Raw genomic sequence first — 22479 nt, forward strand, 5'->3', positions numbered from 1 at the left:
AAACATTACTAAAGATTCATCTTGTGATTGATGCTGATCCCCCCTCCCCTTTTTTGTCTTTTACTAGGTGCCACATGGAAGGTGCCCATAAAAGCGACAAGGCCTAACGAAGGGAGAAAAAAGGAGATCGCCTGGATATTTAATGATCATGGATGAAGCGGTCACAATTCTGCGGTCAACGACCCCGCCCCATGCGCTGAACGGTAGCGACAACGTCCTCCTAAATCCTTCCGCTCCCAAACTGCCAGCTAATCCACTGGCGGCGCTGACGTCATTTCTGACGCTACTGGCGCAGAAGACGTTACTAGGCATCCTCACCGCAGCACCTTGCAATGGAACTGCTGGACCGTGTCAGGCAGGAGTGAGCGAAAACTTATCTAGCTCGACGTTGCTGAACCACCAGGAACACGCCGAGTACGACAGTGACGGAGACACTAAGACGGTGGAAGAAGTTCTTGCCATCGCCGTACCCATACTTTTCGGCGCCATCGCCGTGATCGGGTTCTTCGGCAACGCTCTCGTGGTACTCGTCGTTGTCTGCGACCCGCAAATGCGATCGACCACAAACAATCTCATAATCAACCTCGCCATGGCCGACCTGCTCTTCATCGTCTTCTGCGTCCCCTTCACCGGTTGGGACTACACCCTCAACTACTGGCCGTTCGGCGACGCCTGGTGCCGGATCGTCCAGTACCTCGTCATCGTGTGTGCGTACGCGAGCATCTACACGCTGGTCCTCATGTCCCTGGACCGGTTCCTCGCAGTCGTCCACCCTATCACGTCCATGTCCATAAGGACCGAGCGAAATGCCAATCTGGCCATACTCTTCACCTGGGTCGTCATCCTAGCCGCCTGCGTTCCGGCGCTCTTCGCTCACGGGGTCGTACTCGTCGAGGACTCCTACTCGGCCTGCACCTTCCGTACCGACATGGGGTACAACATCGTCGCCTTCCAGATATCCTTCTTCATGTCTTCGTTCGTCGTCCCCTTGGCCATCGTGTTCGTGCTGTACCTCCTGATGCTCAAGAGGCTGTGGCTCGCCGCCGCTCCCGGAGGCCGGATCAGCGCCGAGAGCATGCGCTCCAAGAAGCGCGTCACCCGCCTCGTCGTGGTCGTCGTGGTGGTGTTCGCGCTGTGCTGGTGTCCGGTGCAGGTGGTGCTGGTGCTCAAGAGCGTCGACCTGTACGGGAGGACGATGAACGCGCCGCGGCATCGTCGTCCAGATCGCGTCGCAGATCCTCGCCTACACCAACTCGTGCGTGAATCCGTTCCTGTACGCGTTCCTCTCGGACAACTTCCGCAAGAGCTTCCGCAAGGTGATCTGCTGCGGCCGCAAGGCGTCGCACGTGGGAGGCTCGTCGTGCAAGGCGCGATCGCGCCTCATGGACGATGCCGAGAGGTCGAGGAAGGAGAGCTCGGCCGCGTGTGTCGCGAAACTGTCCAAGGTGTCAAATGACATACTGTGAACGTTGTGTGGAGTGAGTGGTCCTGTCTGACAGGACCGTCATTTGAAAGGACTCGTTGCTGGCAAAGTTGGTGAACTTTACTGTACGTTGTTTAGCACACCACAAAGAGAATGCCGCAAGCACAAGCACTAGAGGGGCTTCTGGCGCCGAGATTGTGTGTTAGCCACGTTCTCTTTGTGGTGCTTGTTTTTGACCTGTTAAAGAGAACGCACAGGACCATCATACCTGCAGGCAGTCCTGCAGAAAACAGAGCAAACAGAAGGACACTCTTTACAGTGCTCTGAAAGCACTTAGTTTTTCCAGTAGTCGCTTGGGATGTAAGGGCTCATTAAGGAAGCGGGCTTTCTCGTGGTTGTGTGGTTGCGTTTTGAACACATTTCGTGCGTGATAGAAATTGCTAATGTGGGTCACCACACGAAGTGAAGATGCAAGTGATCGTGGAAATATTTCATTCAACTCCGTAAAGCTCCCGTTAGGGCGCCATGCTTTCAAGAATGAAGGAATTGCGATCACTTTTAACAATTATTAGGCAACAGAGAGCTTAATGATTGACACTTTCGTGCAACGATTAGGACACGCTTGCTTCTTAGCACATTTAGTCAATTCGTACGTGTTCTTTACAAAAAAATGCAAGCCTTATGAATAGTAGGATTCGCGGAATACTTGTCGAGCTGAAAATTTGGCAAAAAACGAGTGCTCGGAAAATTGAGCCTTTTAAATGCCAAACGTGTAGTCCTGCCTCCGTTGTTTACGAGAGTGCAACTCAACTCTGCGCTACATCAAGCATACATTAAAGGAAACTAATTATTTTAACGTTATTTAAAGCTAGCGTGCGTCGGCGTTTCCGGGCATTCGAAGGTTAATTCAACCACTTGTCCCCACTGCGATAAGAAAAGGTAAGTTTTTTTAAACTACAGGAAATGAAAAAAAAAAAAAAGAAACGAAAAACAATTTATTACCGAAAGGTTACAGCGCTAAGAACAAATTGTGATAAGTAGGCATACACACGTGGGGCTCTTTACCTTGCGCTTACGTTTCCTGTGTCGACCAGAACATGCGCCACCTGTCCTTGGGAATGGATACCAACCGAAAAGCGAAATAAGCTCCACTGATAAAGAGCGCAAATTGTATTCTCAACGTAGCGTTAAGCGCATTGCGAAACACAAATGAAACTGCGAATAAATCAATAAAGCTAGAGATGGCCTGAAATTGTTTTGAAGCCTGCTAAATATTTACGTTGTTCTAAGAGTAACAGGTTGTTTTACTTTAGTTGCGTTATTAGCTACTACAAACAAAATAGGAAGAACAACCTGATTCAGAAACGGTTATCTATAGCTACTTTGCACTTGGCTGGTTCAAATGTTATCGTTCAGAATGTTATTATTCTGATGGCTTAAAAGGCTCGAAACCTTACGAAGAAGTGACCGGGCACGAATTTCTTCTCCTGTAGTTTGCTGTTCATTAGGAATTCCTGTCAGGAATTTCTACTTCGTTCGTTTTTTCATATGGTGTCGCGTCGTTTCAACCATAAGAAGCCACTGCAATGTATTATCCCGAGCCAAAAGTTGCATATCAAATAAAGGAAGTGGACGCTGTTTTTTTTTAAAGTCGCGTCCTCTACATTGATGGCTTAAGAAATTGAGCTAGGGTGATCACAATTTAGGAAGCAAGCTAAGAAGAAAAGCAATCTTTCCGCAACACAAGACATTGAAAACCGGGTAATTTCATTAGTCCGCTATTTTTTTAGTAACCCTGCATAAAAGAAACGTGAGGGGCCTGGGCCCCATTTCACGGTTGCTGCCAGCGCATCGAGCGAGACACAATGGAACAGATAAGGCAGAAATTGCCTGTGGGGCCATACAGCCCGTTGTTGTGCTCGATCGTTAAGGAAAAGAAATGTGTCTGTATGAAAACAACACGGGAATCACATTGCCCTGGTGATAACGTGAGTGTATAGGACATAAAAAGTGTAGCCTTTGCGCTAAGCCCACCGAAAAGTTCGAAAACAGAAGTGGCTATTGTGTAAGGAGCGTTGCATACAAAGGCCCGAAACACGCGGCTACTATACAAGCACGAAGCGTACGTAGTGGGGGGCAACCGCATCAAGTGAAAACTGCGCTGAAAACCCTTGAGGGTGTAATTTTGCCCACACAAACGATTATCGTCATAAATCCTGTTTGCAGCTAGTTGATTGCGGCGCGGAAGGTGTTTGCTTGTCACGAACGCCATCTATGCCTAAAAGGTCATGACGTTCCAGATATTAAGGCGCACAGCGTGAAAGAAAGGAGTTTCACGCAGGATTGATGATGATCGCTTGTTGCGGGATGAAATTACACCCTAGATGGCGCGCATAAAGGGAGTGTGGCTTTTACGTCTTGTTAGTAGCGTTGATAAGTGACACAAGGGGGACAACAATCGCTTTGGGTTCGCACGGGTTCGCATCAGCCGCTTAGACGCCAACCACGTAGTAACCGAGTCCAGTGACAAACTATTTGAATTTTCACTCCTCGAATGTCACTCGAACTGGCGCACAGAAAGATGGTTTGATAAAGAAGAAGAACAAGGCTCATTCGAGGTTTTGTTGCGAAATACTGAGTAGATTCTTAATACGTGGGTAAACCTTTTCTCTGTAACTTGTTTTCGACCATTCATACTCTCATAAGAGAGAAAGCTCTGTGTTGAAAAACACAGTAGTTTGCCAACATGCATGCATGCATTACACTCCATCGCATACGGTAGGGGAGAAAAGTCCAGCTGAACACAGCGAGTAACGAGGTAAAAGAAAGAACAAGAACACTAGATAACAGACATTAATTGGATTGCTGGTGCTTAAGACTGTATATCCTTAGATCTACCCCTCCTTGGCTTCACTACAAAGGTAGATTAATTCTTTTTAATGTCATATACGACTTCATTGTATTCCGATGTGTAGACGTGGCCTGAAATCTTGTGGAAGCAAGATAGATAGCCTCAACATGGGGTCCGGCAAGGGATCCCCTTGCGTTCCGCCTCAGAACTGATGACACATATGTGAAATTTCCAAAGGACTCCTCTTTCGAGGTCGACATTGTATTGTAAAACTTGCGTACTAAACGTGCAGTGTGCGCGCCAAGTGAATGTGTTCGACAAACGCGCATTCTTCTTCTCCGAATGCGCACACTCCATATGAGAGCCCACTGTCGCGCACAACGTGACCTGCATTTCAATCTACTCGTGTCACCTTGTTCATTTTTTTTCTGTCTTCATCTACAAACGTGATGAGTCCAGGAGAGACAGCATGTGTGACGCCGTGTCCAGGAGCGGTATTCTCAGACGACAACTTTTCGGGATGCCACTTTCAGCGGACGCTGATTGGTCAAGCCTAGCGGGCGAGACGCCTTTTGCTCCCTAGTGACGTCGTCGCTCTTCACGTCACATCACAAAATATAGGGCATGCAGTGACGTCATCGAGGCCACCATACCGTTGTGCAGCCACGCTCTTCACGTCACATAAAATAATAGCGGGTATGCACTGACGTCATCGAGGCGTCTTACAGCCAGCGCGGTGAAACACTGCGCGGTATTTCGATTGGCTTATCAGTAGCAGCAACGTGGAAGCTGTGGATATGACAACAAAAAATGGTGTGCGTGACGTCAACTGAATGCTCCCTGTTGGAAGGAGTATCCCGAAAAGTGCTTAAACGAGAATACTGCCTAATTTGCTTCTCGTAAGCTGTGTCTTCTCAATCACCTTTCAACGTCCTCAGTGTTCGATCACATTGCATGTTAAAGCTACAGAAACTATCGATTATAGACTTCCCATTCCTGTCGCCTCAATTTGGCGCTTCTTTAGCACGTTCAACAGTGGATGTTGGAAACGACAAACTGTGTGATAATCAAGACACTTGTATCACATAGTCACTCAAAAGATTACGTGTATGTTAATGTTGATGCAATAAATATATATTTCGTGCTTCGTCTCATTACTGAATGTGGAAGATCAACGAACGTTTTCTGCAGAGTCCGCGTTCGCAACAGAAGTTCTTACGCCACGAAGTGCTCGTAAGAGCACTTTCAGCCAATTGTGATCTCATGCATAATATTAGCGAACACGGCCGGCCAATCGAAATGAACACTTACAAAAAAAAAAAGCTGTGAGAATTCTGCCGCTAATTGTTATTGGTCGCCAGGTCAAAGAATTAAGAGGACACGAGAAAGATGAACGTGACCCTCACACGATGTCACCTGACGCGTGCCATTTCCGTTTAATTAAATGTGAAACGAGTTCGCCTATGCAATCGCTGGAGAGGTGAACTTACTTTACTAACAAGCTAGAGTGCACACAGTTCTGCACATCCGAGTTCACATTCAAGACATCCCTCCCCAATGCGCACACGTCGTCAAACCCGAGTTACTAAGTACCCGAGTTTTGTGATTTCATCATTCGCGTGTGACGACGATTCAAAAGTGTCCTTGGCTTGTAGGCTTAGCGGGCAATAAGGCGGCTGACGCTTTTGTTCGGGCTGGGTCAAACTCGGACCAGGAAAGAATTCTCGAGACCTTCATCAAAGAAGCTGCCGTCAGCGATCTTCAATACACAAAAAATGACGACGTCAACGACGAAGACCATAATCGCCACAACAACAACCATGACGACGACAACCATGACACCAATGGTGACATTGTTACAGCATTTATGAATTCAACAATTTCAACGAAGGCTGAAACATGAAAAATTCTAAATTACAGCACTTACTGGCTGCAACCCACTCCCGCAAAGGGCTATTCCTGTAATGGCATCATTTTATTGCTGCGCGGACTGAGCGACCTTTCGCGAGCAGTTCACTTGAAGTGAACTTCAAGCGCTTGTCTCCAGTTCATAAGTTCATGTTCATAAGTTCAGTTCATGTGTATTTTTTGCGTTCTCATGGCCGTGAATCCACGCTAACTAGCTTATTTCGAAACTCCTTGGCTATCTTTTACAAGCACAATTCAATTCGATTATTGAACTTATCGTTTCCCACGTTCATCACTGCGCCTGCACCTTGGGTTTCTGGTACTTCGGAAGCCTGCCTCCAGAAACCCGAGTGCTTCTATTCCCACTTCGGCTTCTTCCTTTTCAGCTAGCGCGACCGTTTTTGCTTCCGTGCAACGCACTTGTGTCCCCGCTTTTTTTTTTTTTTCTCCCCTTGAGAAAGCTTCATGGTCCTACTTATGTGCACGCGGCAAAGCACCCTTTACAAAACCAGAAAAGGTGACTGGTTGGGACTGTGAAGGCGAAAAGGGCATCGAAGAACGGGTAACAACATATTGTAAGTTTGGAAACCTAACAACTAGATTATCCCTCCCACGATCACTCTTAACTAACTTTTCATTTTTTCCTATGTTTGTCTTGTTTCGTAGCTTCTTTTTTGGGAGGGCCTTACGCGATTGGCGCTGTCAGCATAGGGATTTATTCAACATTCCAAAGTTCAGGTTATTTTCTGTATCTCTAGAGTTATCCATTTTATTTTACGTGTCGCGCCCTTACGTAGTAATAGGGAGCTTCTCTGCCTTATGTGCATCGCGTCTCTCGAAAACGCTGGCTGACTATAACTCCCAGTCCCTCTTGTTTTTATTGTATCTATTTCATCTGTCTATAGCCTCATACCTTTTGTTACGTGTCGCCTTTTCCTTCTTCTTTACAATCGTCCCTTGCGCCCGATCTTATGTCTTGCACGGGAAAAAAAGGCTTTCCAGAGGATATAGCGCTCGCGCAGAGTGATTGCGTCAGGCGGTGCCATAGAATAACTAGGAGTGCTGGTTAGGAAAGCTCCTCCGTCTCTCATGGTGCTAGTTAGGGAAGCGAGGACATGTTGAGCCATCGATCTTGAGACCTCGTTAACTGCAAAAAGCTATGCGCTCACAGGGCAGCTGAATAAGCGGCTTTCTGCTTTAACAAGGAGGCTAGAATACCGTAGTGCATGTCCTTTATCCATTCTTACATTCACAAAACATTGTCGGCAGATAATCACTTGTTTGCAACAGCAGGGAGCGCGCTGACGCCGATTCGCGCGTCTGGGACTAAGGTTCTTATTGTATGGAAAGCTCCCTAAACATCAAAAGCCGAGAGCTCCTGTTCTTTTGAAGTAACACTGTGAAGAATGTTTTACGTAGTAAAATAGAATGTACCTTGCAATAAAGATGTTTATCGCGTACGACACTTTCTTAACTTAAAATGGACTTGCGAAATCTTTACTTGCCTCAATTATTAGCAAGCATGCAGCCTATAACGCGCAATGGTAGGATGCGACAAAGCTAGAATATTGTCATTGCTTTTGATTGCCATTCATTGCCTGCCAGATTATTTACTCAAATTCGTTTGCTGTTGATACGTTTGATTTTTACGTCGTGTTTTGGTTATACTTCTGCAACTCTGGTAATTCGGCTCAGCTAATTCCGGTATGCGTGTTACCTCTTCTTTTTATATTGTTTGACTTTAGGCCTGCATGGTTTTATTCTGTCTAGCAAAATTTGCTCGCCAATGCTAATGTGGCTTTACAGGCTTGGTGTTCTCCATGATCGTTGAGTAGTTAAGTGTATTTGTTACAGGTTCCGACGCTAATGCTACCATTTGGGATGCTACGGCATTGTACAATTTAGCAGATTTCCTTCCTCTGTAATAGTTACCAAGTTATCAACGCATAATGTTGCCACCACGCCATTGTCTGTTTAAAGCTTGCATACCTAATTAGTGTTTAAAACTTCCATACCTAATTAGTGACACGGAGTTGACATAGGTCGAAAGCGATGACACAGCTCCATGTCATGCCGATTGCAAAGCAGACTCGCAACTTGCTCGCAGATGAAGAAGACCGCAATTACGCCATGGAAGATAAGCTCTTTACTTTCATTTAGGCAGATGTGGGCCTATGCAGGCATGCTGACTGCTGTGCTCGACACTTTGGTAATTGTAACAAAGGAAAACGAAATACGTTGACAAATATTTGCCTAATTTAGATATTCCTTGCACATAGTAGCAGATGCGCTGCGGAAAACAGCGCAAGTGGTTGCCATCCTGCCAGCCAAAACTCGACAGTGAGCGTAGCCGGGCGCAGCCAGGCCAGAGTACGTGCCTGTTTAACTCAGACACTTCCGACAAAACAATCTAAGCCAACCCAATACGTCCGTTAGTCATTACGAAAGTACACAGTCAAGATTTCCAGCCCAACAAATCAAGCGCAAAATATATGCCACGGAGATGTACTCGCCTACATTTCAACAAAACAGTCTCGGTTAGCGAGGAGCATTTGGCGACGAACCCCCAAGTCTGACCTTTAGACGAAGTATAAACATTAGAGCCAATAAGCGTCACATGTCGCAATTTAAAAAGCGAAGTTTTCTTTGCGAACGTCGCTAGGTTTTGTGACCGTGGCTGCGGCCTGGCTGTTCCCTTGCCGAATAGGTGAACCAATCACATAGGAGCACGCACTCCGCGGGGTTCCTTGCAGACCTGCCGGATGGCGCTCACCTTCGCGCATCCGCGGCTGCACGGTAATGAGGAAGTAAACGCTTCTGGCGGATAGAATGGAATCGAACTGTGATACGTACGTATGCTCATGCTGCCTCTGAAACTATGATACGTTCTCGGCTTCTATCGTATTCGCTAGCAGTCAGCTACTCCGCTTAATAAAAATCTCAAATAAGTGCTGTGCGCTCGCGCTTGTGTGTGTGTGTGTCTGTGGTGTGCGTGCGTGTGTGCGTGCGTGTGCGTGCGTGTGTGCGTGCGTGCGTACGTCTACTCGTGTTTCGACTCCCTATGCACTCGCACAAAGCCTTGCTGTATACAGATCTGTTGTCATTTTTTTTTTGGATCACAAAACCTTGGATACAAAAGATGCCATAATTGTAAAGGAAACTGTCATACCCTCTCGACCTTCAGTTCTAAGCACCAATGATGAATAATATACACTATATGCCTAATAATCAATTTCTGACTTTTTCAATTAGTCGCGAAAGAATTATTTCTATGCTGCCTTTATATTGACGTAAGAAAATCGCCTGGAGCCGACGGTTTGCCTAACAACTTTCTTCGACGCTACTTCGAACTAACTTCTGAATTCCTATACATTATTTTTAATGCATCCCTAAACAGAGCTCAGTACCAAAAGACTGGCTACCGGTAATACTGGTGCTTAAATCAGGTGATAAACTTCTTCCTAACAATTACAGACCTATTTCCCTCATAAGCAGATGTTGTAACCTCTTAGAGCATATTATCGCTAATCACATATCTAACCACCTAGAAACGAATAACTTTTTTGTTGACCTTCAGTGTGACTTTTGTAGGAAGTATTCAACCTCAACACAATTGTTGTCTACTGTACACGACTTTGCCAGTGCCATATATGACCGCCTGCAGATTGACGCAATATTTCTAGACTTGTCAAAGGCATTTGACCGTGTTCCACATGCAAATTTAATTATCACTCTTAATTCACTTGGACTACCACAAAATATATTGCATCAGATTCATATATTGCAACAGATAGACGAGCACTGCCAAGCCTTGTCTAGGCAGCAATGGGACGAAATTTGCAATTCAATCGACGGGCAGATGCGCACGGGAGGGAAGTGGAATCTTCTGAAACATTTGCTCGACGACTCGGGCACCAAATCAAACCAGAGAAGTGTCCTCGCTAAAGCGCTACACGAAGCCAAGAAGTCGTCTTCGGAAGCAGAAGTGCTGGAGACGCTAGCTAAGAAGTACCTGCCACTCAAAACTGTGTCCGATGAGGCGCCATACCCAATATACAAAGGGAAGCCGAACTCCGTGCTGGACGAGCCTTTCCAAGTCAGTGAAATCCGCCGCGCCCTACATGACCTCAATGGTAGGTCAGCACCCGGCCCTGATCACATTAACAGCAAGGCTCTCAGAAACCTAGAGGACGAATCAGTCGAGTTTCTCACAAATGAGATAAATCGCATTTGGGAGGAGGGAATTGTACCGGAACAATGGAAAGTGGCGAAGGTCATACTCATCCCAAAGCCCGGTAAACCGCCGAGCTTGGACAACCTCCGCCCCATCTCACTGACGTCATGTGTAGGGAAGGTGGCCGAACACGCCATCCATAACAGAATTGCCGAGTATATCGAGACCAACGACCTTTTCCCTCACAACATGATAGGTTTCAGGCCAGGCCTCTCCACCCAGGACGCCATGAAGCTTATCAAGGTCCAAATCCTGGAACGCTGCACTCGGGACACGAGAGCCATCCTTGGTTTGGACCTGGAGAAGGCCTTTGATAACATCCGTCACGAGTTCGTTCTCGACGCCATCTCCAAACTCGACCTGGGCTCCTCCTTCCATGCCTTCGTCAAGTCTTTCTTGAGCAAACGATGCGCCATCCTCAAGGCTGGAGATTTGGAATCAGAGAAAATGGAGCTGAGTGGAAGAGGCACCCCCCAGGGGTCAGTCATCTCACCGCTCCTCTTCAACATCGCAATGGTCGACCTCTCGAGATACCTAGGCAAGATCCAGGGCATCGGTCACACGATCTACGCGGACGACATCACTGTCTGGTGCGCGGGAGGCAGTGACGGACAAGTCGAAGCCGCTCTCCAGGAAGCTGTCGACACTACAGAGCGCTTTCTAACGGACACGGGACTCCGGTGCTCCCCAAAGAAATCGGAACTCCTTCTCTACAGCCCCACTAGAAAGGGCCGCAAGCCACAGAACTGGAAACCCCCCACCGAAATCGACATTAATCTCTACATCAAGTGCGGAGATCCGATTCCCAAAGTCGCGTCCATTAGAATCTTGGGAATGACACTCGAAGGGGCGGGCACAAATAGCATCACCATTCACAAACTAGCAAAGAAGACGGATAGCGTCATCGGTCTAATCAAGCGGGTAGCTAACAGAAGGAGAGGCCTGAGTGAAGAGAATCTGATAAGGCTAGTCCACGCTTTCTTGTTATGCCATTTCACGTACGTAGCGGCCATGCACGTCTGGAAGAGGGCCGAGCGAGAGAAACTAAATGCCATGATAAGGAGGGGGATCAAGAGCGCGCTCGGACTACCAAACTACACACGCACCGACCGACTTCTGCAGTTGGGTATTCATAATACACTAGAAGAAATTGCAGAAGCACAAGAAAGGGCACAGATTCTCAGACTCTCCGGCAACACGGCGGGCAGACGACTCCTAACAGAGATGGGCGTCCCCGCGGCTAAAGTCAAAGACTCCTACCAGGGCCTTCCGAAAGAGCAGAAAGACCACATCATCATATCCCCCGCCCCACGCAATATGCATCCCCAGCGCAACGTGGAAAGAAGGAAGGCCAGGGCCGTGGCGCTCCTACGCCGGGCGACAGAACTCCCTGGCGGCAGCTGCTTCGTTGACGCGGCCCAATATGGCAACAGCAAAAATTTCGCAGTAGTGTCCATCAACCACAAGGGTTCGACCGTTAACGCAGCTTCGGTACGAAGCACGTCGTCATGTGCGGCCGAGCAAGTGGCCATTGCCTTGGCCCTCCTGGACGAGAAACATGCCAACATCTTCAGTGACTCCAGGGCAGCCATCCGCGCCTTCAGCGTTGGCGCCGTCTGTAAAGAAGCCTGTCGCATCCTCGACGGCAAAAGCATTGCCACCCACACTCTCACGTGGTTCCCCGCTCACATGGGATCCATCATGGGAGGCCCCACAAACCTCAACGAGCTGGCCCACTCCAAGGCGCGAGGTCTCGCTTTCCGCGACCATGGAGAACTCCCCGGCCGGCCAGGAGTGGTGGAGAACAGAGATCAACCGACAACATACAATGAAATTACGCAGTACTTTTATCTCGGCAGGAGAGACTTTCCCCTTCCTCACAAGAAGTTAAATAGAGCGCAGGCATTGACCCTCAGATTATTGCAAACAGGCTCGTATCCCAGCCCGGCTTTATTACACAAGCTTTATCCCGACACTTATGCCAGTAGTTCTTGCAGGCACTGCAATGACTTCGCTAGCTTAGACCATATGCTCTGGCGTTGCCCCTCGTTACGAGGCACGGAACAAATAAATGAGGACAAGTGGCTCTCCGCTATCAAGAGCCCCGATGCCGGGGCGCAACTATGGGCTGCCCAGAGGGCCCACGATGCGGCGGTAGGGCATGGCCTGACTGTCCCAACGTGAGAGCGGCCCGCTGCGCACTGAGTCGCGTACCTCAGGACGTTCATTAAAGTTTTACATCCATCCATCCATCCATCAGATTCAGGCTTACTTAAAAAATCGTGTTCAGTTTGTGGAAATTGATGTTGTGAAATCTAATGGCCCATCGGTCCTTTCCGGTGTACCACAGGGTTCAGTGTTGGGACCCCGGTTGTTTCTTATCTATGTAAATGATATTGCTAAAAATTTGGGTCCAAATGTCAAGGTGAAATGTTTTGCAGATGATTGTATCATTTATTCTGCTGTAAGGAGTTCTTCTTGCGAGGATACACTTAACAGTAGTCTTTGTAAACTCGCGGACTGGTGCGACGACCAAGGAATGCAAATAAACTTTTTCCAAAACAGTGTCAATGACAATAACATTGAAACGAAAACGACTACTTTAGATTTACCACATTGGCAATCGGACCCGAGTCTATTACGTCCGTTAAATACTTAGGCATAACAATTAGCAGTAACCTCAAATGGGACACCCATATTAACAACATACGCAACAAGGCATTAAAAAAACTTCGCCTTCTACGCAGAAATCTAAAGAAGTCACCTTAATCTGTCAAACTGAAAGCCTATCTTTCCCTCGTTCGCCCAGTCCTAGAGTATGCTTCCATTGTGTGGGACCCGTTCATTAATAAGGAAATTGATAAACTCGAACGAATTCAGCGCCTTGACTGCACGGTTTATCTCCTCTGATTACAAACCATCATGAGTTTCTGGCATGTTAGGTCAACTTCGACTGGATCCGCTCCAGGTGTGCCGTAATATCTCCAGGCTGAATCTTTTTACTTCGTTTTTTCATAACCAAACAGGTTTAGCAAATGCCACATATATTACCCATGCTCCACACAGGTCGTCATATATTTTTCATTCTAAAGCAGTTCAGTCATACTTTGCACACACTAAAATTTTTCAGAAATCATTTTGTGCACTTACGAGCGAAGAAAGGAATCATTTACCGGATTGTGTTGTTGAATGCACATCTTATGTTTCATTTGAAAAACTGCTTGGGCAGCATTGCCGCCTGCAGTATTGTGTATATAAATAAATAAATAAATAAATAAATAAATAAATAAATAAATAAATAAATAAATAAATAAATTGGAATTTCTTGGCAAGAAGTTGGCCACTGAGCGTAGGCCCCACAGACTTGCTTCGCTATTTATGTCCGCAGGCTCCATGTTTTGATGATACATAACGATGCGCAAGAGCTTACAGAATAAAAAAGAAAAGATTTCTAGGTTCTATGCACTGTTCAATTTTTTTTAATAGCAGCAGTTCATAATGCAATATTTATTGCAATAGCAAATAAATGGACACTCCAAGTGAATATTCGTCGTCGCCGTGATGTTCCATATAATATTGCGATAGCCATTATATGGACACTCAAAGCGGATTTCTGCCGTTGGTGTCGCCGTCGCCGTGAGGTTCCGTATGACGTCAAACGGCGCCGTATGCTTTATGTGCGAGTGAAAGCGCGCGAAAGACGCGCGTTATCACGGGGACTGAATGCACGGCGGAGAGCAAAAGCGCGTTTTGCGCCGTGCTCCCTGAAGGGCGGCAGAATTAAGCGTTTATTGCCTCCTTTACAATCACCTTATATATATATATATATATATATATATATATATATATATATATAGAGAGAGAGAGAGAGAGAGCAAACACGACTTCCGTCGCGCGAAAAGCGTGGGGGGATGGGAGGGAGGCAGGGGAAGCGACCTTTAGCTGCGGCACCAAATGCGTATTTATATGAAAACGTTGAGAGGCGAAAAGGTGCTAAAGACTTCCGACGCTGCTAGACGAGTGTCCCGTTCTGATCTCGTCTGCTGCATGTCCAAGTTTACAAAACTGATAATTCTACTATCCTTACTCCGTATAGCTCTCTACTAATTTGCTATTGCAATTGATGCTTCGCCTTTCCGGTGAAACTGTGCCATTTTTTTTGCGTACGCCATATGTTTATGCCGTATATGAAAAGTAGATGCTGTAATATTCTACCTCAACTGTTACTAAGACCAATTTTATCTTGAATGAATAATTCGTCTTATGTTTTCAGAATTGCAGCTCGCACACAAGATTTATGAAACATTTCATTCACAGCGCACGCCGTTTATCTTAAGCCTTCTCAAACTTAAATCTTCTGAAACAATAGTAGTCCTCACGATCTCACAGTGAGGTAATTTCGCTCACGGCGCTCTGAACGGGCTGCGCAGTGGCGCCTGTCCCATGAAAGGCCCTACACGGCTGTTTAAATTACTTAAGGGTGGCAGAAATGTTTGCACAGCCACTTATAGTCGCACCGGCCTATAGTTAGAAACCGTCCGAGGAGTTCGAGCGCAGCGCTAAACATTGATATCGTAGTCAGCACCTCTCTCTTCGGGAGGCGCGGACGATTGCTTAACTATGCACACTGTAGGACATCGACCAGGGATACCGCTCTTGGCAGATTGGAAGCATTAACTACGCCCGAGACGTAATGGTGGCAAGAATGCCATCATTCGTGTCCTCATTGACGAACGCACCAAGGCTACATCGGGAAATGATGCACGTGTCCACACGGCGAATCACACACACACAAAAAAAAAACGAAATTGTTTGTATACCTTGGGCTGTGGGCGCTGTTCGCAGGATACCTTTGTCATGCAGCCATCTCTACGGCGGTTTGATGGGGAGATGTGTCAATGTGTGTTTTAATGAACAAGAAACACGGTAATGATACTTACTTAAGTGAAGGATACTTAAGTAAAAATACTTAACGGCACTTAGAGCCGAGAATGTGGATCTATGTTTTACTTTTATATTGCGCAGGCATCCCCACGAAACCACAATGGAAAATATTGGGGCATATCCCATCGACAAATTGTAACTGCCCAGTGTAATACAGCCAAGTATCGCCCAATAAAATAAATATTTTATTTCATTGAATTTCTATTTTCATTACCGCTTCTCTCATTTGCGAGCATGGCACGTGGATATACAATAAAAATCTGCTTTGGAGTGTCCATATAATTGCTATCGCAATAATAATAAAAGGCGATAACATGGCTCGCAAATGGGTAAATATACAATCAAATGAAGTCCAGTGAATGGACACGCAAGAAAAACACCATCAGCCATTCCACTCTGTGGAGGTGGGTGTCCAGCGCACGACACAGAGGTGACACTAGATTTTGAACAAACGTACGAACATACTTATTTTCCTGTTTGGTGGTCGTCGTGACGATAGGTACGCACTCAGATTCGCCTATCACCCCTGTTATTAAATGTGTCGATCACGTAAGACAATGAATGGCTCATACAACTTTAAACAATGGCTCACACCCACGTAAACGCGGCCTCCCCATTACGACCCGTCACAAGAGAAGCGCAATTCTTCGATGGAACGATGAGCGATAACGTAGCAAGCTGTGGAAGAAGACGATGACGACGAAAGCGTGAGCGGTGGCACGAGCGCGTTCGTGTGGGGGCGCCGAGGGGCGAAAACGAGCCAGTTCGTGGGTTGTTCGCGGACGACGGATTTGCCACAGCCATATACAGCTTCGCTGAAAAAAATAAGACAGGAAATATCCCAAAATCTCTGTTAATGGACACATGGATGTTTCGACTAACATTGATTGGTTGCATAATTGTTTCAATAAGTGCCATAGCCTTGAAGATGTGACATTGCGGGTCTGTTTATCGCCATCAAATTAGGTATCGCCCAATAGATATTCCCCTCATTTGAACAAAAAAATTACTTTTCAACCAGTGCTGTGCTGTCTTGTCCTTCTTTACGTCCAGTCCTGTTGCGCTGTTCCGAGAACGAACCAACACCCGAAGTTTCGCACAGCTGTTACTAAAGTTTTTCTCGCGCTAACTATAACTACGTCAACGTCAAACTAATTTCCCACCAAAAGCTTTTCTTTTCCATACGGGCCTGTGCAGCCTACTTTGAATGCAGCCGCAATAAGCGCTGAGTAATGGAGGGCCTGGTGTTCTCAGGCTAAAGGATATTTCCTCTGCCTAGGACTTGGGCCGGATGTCACTGAGTAACGTACAAAAAAGACATTTCGTCCGCTGAAAGCTGGAACCTGTCAAGCTTGAGAGGCACCTGACAGTGACAAAAGGAGCAGTAATTAGCTTACTGTCTTGCGAAAACGTCGCGACGAAGAGCATGTGTGGCGTGGGAGCTTGGTTGTGTGGCTTGAACTAATCTCGCCGCTACTTTTGGCACACTATTTGCGCACGTCGTGAGAGTACTTGCCGTGCACTTGAGGGGAAAGGAAAAAAAACGAACAAACTGAAGTTGTAGTGTCTGTAGTGGAACTCATTTAGTCTGTGTTGCCGGCGAAATCTACGGCCCTGTGGTGAGAGAAATGGGCTCTGTTTACTTCGAAAACGTTTACTTAAGGATTGAAAGGGGTGGCCGGTGTGTTTCTTAAAAGCCAGGAAAATACAGAATATATAGCAGAGGAAAGCACAGGTAAAACCTGTGAGGCGTAGGCTATGCAAATAAAAGGTGATGGATATATGTTGCGTGAGCTGCGACTTCTGCTTGGTAAAATATACCGAAATAGAGATATCGAGGATCAGAAAACAGAGCAACCATAGTAACGGGGGAAGGGAGCGCTCTTCTTTCTAGAAAGTCCATAAGAGTGGCTTTGCCAGTTTACGTTTCAGCTGTAGACAAACATGGGCCTTGCGGAAGTTAAATTTAGAGATCGGGATACGGCCGTATTTTTTTTTTTTTTGTTTTTATTGGGAGTCTCAACTTTTCTATAAAAGCAGACCCGGATGCGAGAAAAGCGCCTGAGGTGCAGCGTTGTTGAGTTGTATTTTTTTAGTTAATTGTACATCTCAGTTCCGTAATTTTCTGAACAGGAGGAATAACTGAAGGTCCTAGGAATAAATATACTGACAGTTCGATACACCGAGAATGCTGAAATGCGCTAATACTTATTACTGCTATTGCAATAGCGGTCAACAGCGGCTGAACAAGGGAAGAGAGAGATGAGGAAAAAAAAATGTCGCTGCTTCGCCCGAAAAGCGAAGCATCAGTTGCGATAGCAAATTAGTAGAGCTATTCGGAGTAGGGATAGTAGTTTTATCGGCTGCATAAGCTTGGACACATTCGCTTACTAACTGAATTAAGACGCGTGGTGTCAGCGCCCACAAGCAAACATGAATAGATCACACTGAATGACCGCAGACAATGACTGTCGAAACGCTGGCAGCAAGCGCAGCCGCCGCAGCGGGCGAAGGTTCGTGCGGTCTATCGCTTCAACGTAAACTGAGCGGCGAATGCACGGCCCATACAAAGGTCAGAGCCGTGTGGAGATCGCTTTTAAGAGACGGTGCGGGCGACCGCCACAGCGGGGCAAAGTACAAATGCAGTTGTTGGCAGAGTAGAAGCTGCCGCTCCCCCCCTCCCGCGCTGACTTCCCGCTTTCTTGCTTTCGCGTGGGAGATTAAGTGGCCAGTTCCCCTTGCGGCCTGTTGCAAGACAACCATTTGGTGCCGCAGCACAGCGTCGCCGCGCCTCCCTCCCTCCCATACCCCCACGTCTTTTCGCGCGGCGGTCGCGTTTGCTTTCGGCCGTGCGCTGGCTCTCCGTGATAGCGCGCGTCCCCAGCGCGCTTTCACTCTCGCATACGGCGCGCGGCGATGATTTAATCACCCTTGGACTTCATACGGAACCTCACGGTGACGGCGATGGCGACGGCGACAACGACGGCAGAAATATGGTTGAAGTGTCAATGTAATTTCTATCGCAATAAAAAAAAAGAGAGAGAAAGAAATGGAGTTTAGCGAGTGTAAGTACACGCTGGCTACCGTGCGGTGGAGAAAGGGGTAAATGGGATAAAAGATGACAGAAAGAATAGATTAAAGAAGGGTAGCTTCGGCCTAGAGCCAACGTTTCGAAAAGCGGCACTGCATTTCGGCAGGCTGTTTTAGCAAGTCCACTTTTTTTTAAAGAACGTCGGCCCCAGACTGAGGCCTCGCGTTTGGCGGTGACCATCGTGGTGGATGCAAAGATATGGGTCGCAGGCCGATAGGAAAAAAAACTGAGCGCTTTATTATATGCCTGTTATATTTCCTAGCAACCAGACCAACTTAAAAAGAAAGGGGACGTTTTACAACGTGACTGGATGCAATTAGCGCTCGCGGATTGATAACACAATCAACTTTGCAGCGCCGTCCTTCATTGAAGCCTACATGTTGATCGCTTCAAGTTGTCTTGGTCCGTAGTCTTATTTGCTATTGCAGTAGAATCTTTCGCTCAAACGGAATGGCCACTTAAACGTAACCATAGCCTTATGGTTGCTTGGTATTGCATTCTGGCAATGGGTGAAGAAACGTTCCTTAACGAAATCACCCTTCCTTTAACTTCGGGCAAACGGCGCTAAAAATATTACCGAAAACGAAGCTGTGTGGCCACTCTCAGCGGCGTCATATTAGGCATCGATGTTTGCGTCTTCCTTTTCGGGTTCTCTCGCCAGTTCTCGATGTCACCAAGGCGGATATTGATGGATTTTGTTGGTACCGTGGTTAGTGTGGCTCTACCTTGGTCGTGGTTCGCTGTGGTTTCTCTGTGGTGACAATGGCCTCTCCTAAACAATGTTTCCGTTCTCATGCATTTAGATAGCAGCTACCGAGCTAGTGGAAGCTTTAGCTCCGATGATCCTATCTAAATACACAAAAAAGGGTAAATTGTTGTTCTCGGCAACCACGGTATCGAGTTTGATCAGGTTTGCTGCATTTGAAAGAAAAAGCTGAACTGTTGTGACTGCTTGAAGTGAATTTTTTTCATTTAGACTGTTGATTTTTTAATAAAAAGTGTTGAGAATCACAAACTTTCAGAAAACGAAACTGTAAAGTTTGCATCTCTAACTCGGCAATGCAAAACATATCACAATTTTGTCATCTGCGTCGAATAGTACATCTAAACCGGACAAAACTGATGTATTATTCATGACTCCTAATTGCACCATTGAGTGAGTAGGAGTTATGAGAAACCCTTGCACACATTGTGATAAATTCACGTAGCATATAAATTAATACATCAAATTTGTCCTCTTTGGGTGTTCTAACGGATGCAATTCAAATAACTGCGATATCTGTTTTTGAAGCAGAGTTACAAATTTGTAAACTTCGTGCATCTACTTTTTTTCAGGCTTAACAATTTTGAGCAACCCTTACAAAAAAAGTCAGTCCGTAAATCGAAAATCCGCTTCACAAAGTGACGAGAATGGCACTTGATTTTTCTGTGAAATGCAACAAATATCATTAAGATCGAAAGAAAGCAGAAGGCATTCTAGCGTTTTACATCTATTTGAATAGGCGGCATTGGAGTTGGGCCTGAGCTAAAGCTTCATCTTAAGTACAGTGGTGTTGTGGAACTTCCATCTTGAAGTGATGCAACTACTGTGGTCGGTAATCGAACCCACGACATCATTCTGAAGCCACAACGTGATAACTACTTAGCCCCTGCTGCGGGTACGTGAATGATATTGTCGTTAATATGCATTACAAATATCACTCCATGACAAGGCACAAAGTGCTTTTAGGATAAATCGCAGCATGAATATTTGCAGATTACGGCTGGATCTTTTCATTGCGAGGCACAAAACGCTTCTAGGATAGATCGCACTGTGAATACTTGCCGATTCCGGCAGAATCATCGAAACTGATTAAAATAACTGCTGTTCTACCCGACGGGTGAAATATAGACAGTAATAATAATTCTCCCACGCTAAGCCGTACCATTGCTTGCACCCACGTGCCCACGTGACCGCGGAGCGCCCCGATACATGACCCGTGTGATCCACGCGACCTTTGATTGCAGTCTCCAGGAATGGCGCAGTTTTTCATTAGGCCATCGGCGGGATCGGTCAGCAGTGTTGAGATCGACCCACTTCACTGAGCGAAGAACCTACCAAGGAGAAACACCGAAGTCCAAGGTAAAGAGAAAATTGTAGCAGAAATCATCGAAGACGATTGTAATATTAAGCGGATAGGTTGTGCGAAGCAGAGAAATAAAGTGGATATATGCACTAGCACTGCTTCCGAACCATACTGCTGGCATCGATACCGGTGTCTCATGTTGACAGTGCAAGTTAACGTCGACATGTTTTTGCAGGTGGCACAACGGCATGACGAATACGACAAGGAAAGGATGATGATGGGAATAATGACGGCGAGACGGCAGCAGCACGACGACAGTTTGTTGGCGGTGGCCTGACAACGGCTGCGCAACTATACGCTTTCTTTTTTCTAAACCCGTTTACTCCACAAAGGCGAGATGATACTGCGGCCGTTCGCTTTAAAAAATCGTGCAGGATCTCACGCACTGCGGGGTTGCTCTAACCGTGTACCTGGGGTGAGCCGACAAGAAGCAGCAGCTCATCCCATGTCCCCGACAGGAGAAGCGCAGTGGACTTTGGCAACGAACGTTGTGCCGTAACTGTCAGACCAAGTGACGTCGAAACGCCAACGTACACTCTTAGCGCGGTAACGTTTACTAAAGGGGTATATTCTCACAAATTTGTGCACCTATAAAGAAAAGTTACACAGTAACCTTTATTTCAGTAACCTTTAATAAAGGGCATGCTCTCACAAATTTGTAACCTATAAGTTGGACATAAAATTGTAACCTTTACTTAAGTAACGTTTAATAAAGGGGCATATTCTCACAATTTTGTGCACCTATAAAATAAAAGACTACGTGTCCTATACTAAGGTTTCTATATAGTAACTTTTAGTATAGGTACACGTAGCCTTTATGTATGTAACCTTTCGTGTAGACATACAGTCATGCAAGGCTTCACACGTGCGTCCTTCGGCGCATGTCCATAAATTTAGGACATAGGTTCTTCGGCCAACCACCAAATTTCACCGCAATTCACTAGCATAACTCACTGAGCAGAACTTCATAAAAATTCTACTTCAAGTGATCGGCCGAATTTTTACAACTTTCTGTTACCAACGTCAGGAGGATACTCGCTTCTGAAAATATAGGCATTTAAGGCACTTAGTCATAACTTCTCTGCTGCGTTAAATTAGCGCTTTGGTCGAGGTGCATTGTTTTAGAGCAACTGCAGAGCAACTACAGAGCACTGCTATAACTCAGCACGGAAATTACGACTAAGTGTCATAAACGCTTATGTTATCGGAAAAAGGTATCCTTTCGACGTTGCTAACGGAAAGTTGTTGAACTTCGGCTGATCTTCCGAAATACAATTTTTCTGAAAACGCTGCTCAGTGAGTTACGCTAGTGCCCTGCAGTGAAGTTCAATGGGTGGCCGAAAGAGCAATGTGCAAAATTCATGTGCATGCGCAGAAGGACGTGCGGGTGACAACGTGCAAGACTGGATGCCTATACGAAAGATTACAAAAAAAAGGTTCCTAAAAATGGCCGCAGGGTTATGCCCTAATTTCTTGGACATGACTCATTGTCGAAAACTAAATAATATTCAGGACTAAAGACAAAATGACATTTTATTGCCCTGAAAACTTCATAGCGGCGACAGACAGCATTTGCACGATAGTCAATACATTTGGGGACAAAATTTTAATAATTAGCTTTTTCATTTCCTTAGGGACTTGTCTTTGCATATTGAAGGCAACCAGTACTGAAAGAATACCGATTTGCCATAATTGTGCCTGGCACCAATTTAGAGAAATTGAATCTGCAATGAAGTGCGTTGCTGTTTCAGTTGTTCTTTCTGCACAACCTGCAGAAAAATTCTGTAAATATCTCAGCTAGAACAGCAATGCATTTTATGGCATGTTTGCTGCAAAATTCTGTAAATATCTCAACTGGAACAGCAATGCATTTTATGGCATGTTCGCAGTATGTGTTTTTGA

General features: G+C 46.1%; 1 protein-coding gene across 1 annotated transcript; it reads left to right on the forward strand.

Moving 5' to 3' along the window:
* The first annotated feature begins 333 nt into the window (after positions 1-333).
* On the forward strand, positions 334-1466 carry LOC119452393 (allatostatin-A receptor-like). Its single transcript, XM_049667823.1, is given in 2 exon segments — positions 334-1210; positions 1212-1466. Coding segments are annotated over 2 exon segments (915 nt in total). The 5' UTR covers positions 334-550.
* Positions 1467-22479: the final 21013 nt, after the last annotated feature.

Source organism: Dermacentor silvarum, chromosome 5, assembly GCF_013339745.2.
Source record: "Dermacentor silvarum isolate Dsil-2018 chromosome 5, BIME_Dsil_1.4, whole genome shotgun sequence".
Lineage (NCBI taxonomy): Eukaryota > Metazoa > Arthropoda > Arachnida > Ixodida > Ixodidae > Dermacentor > Dermacentor silvarum.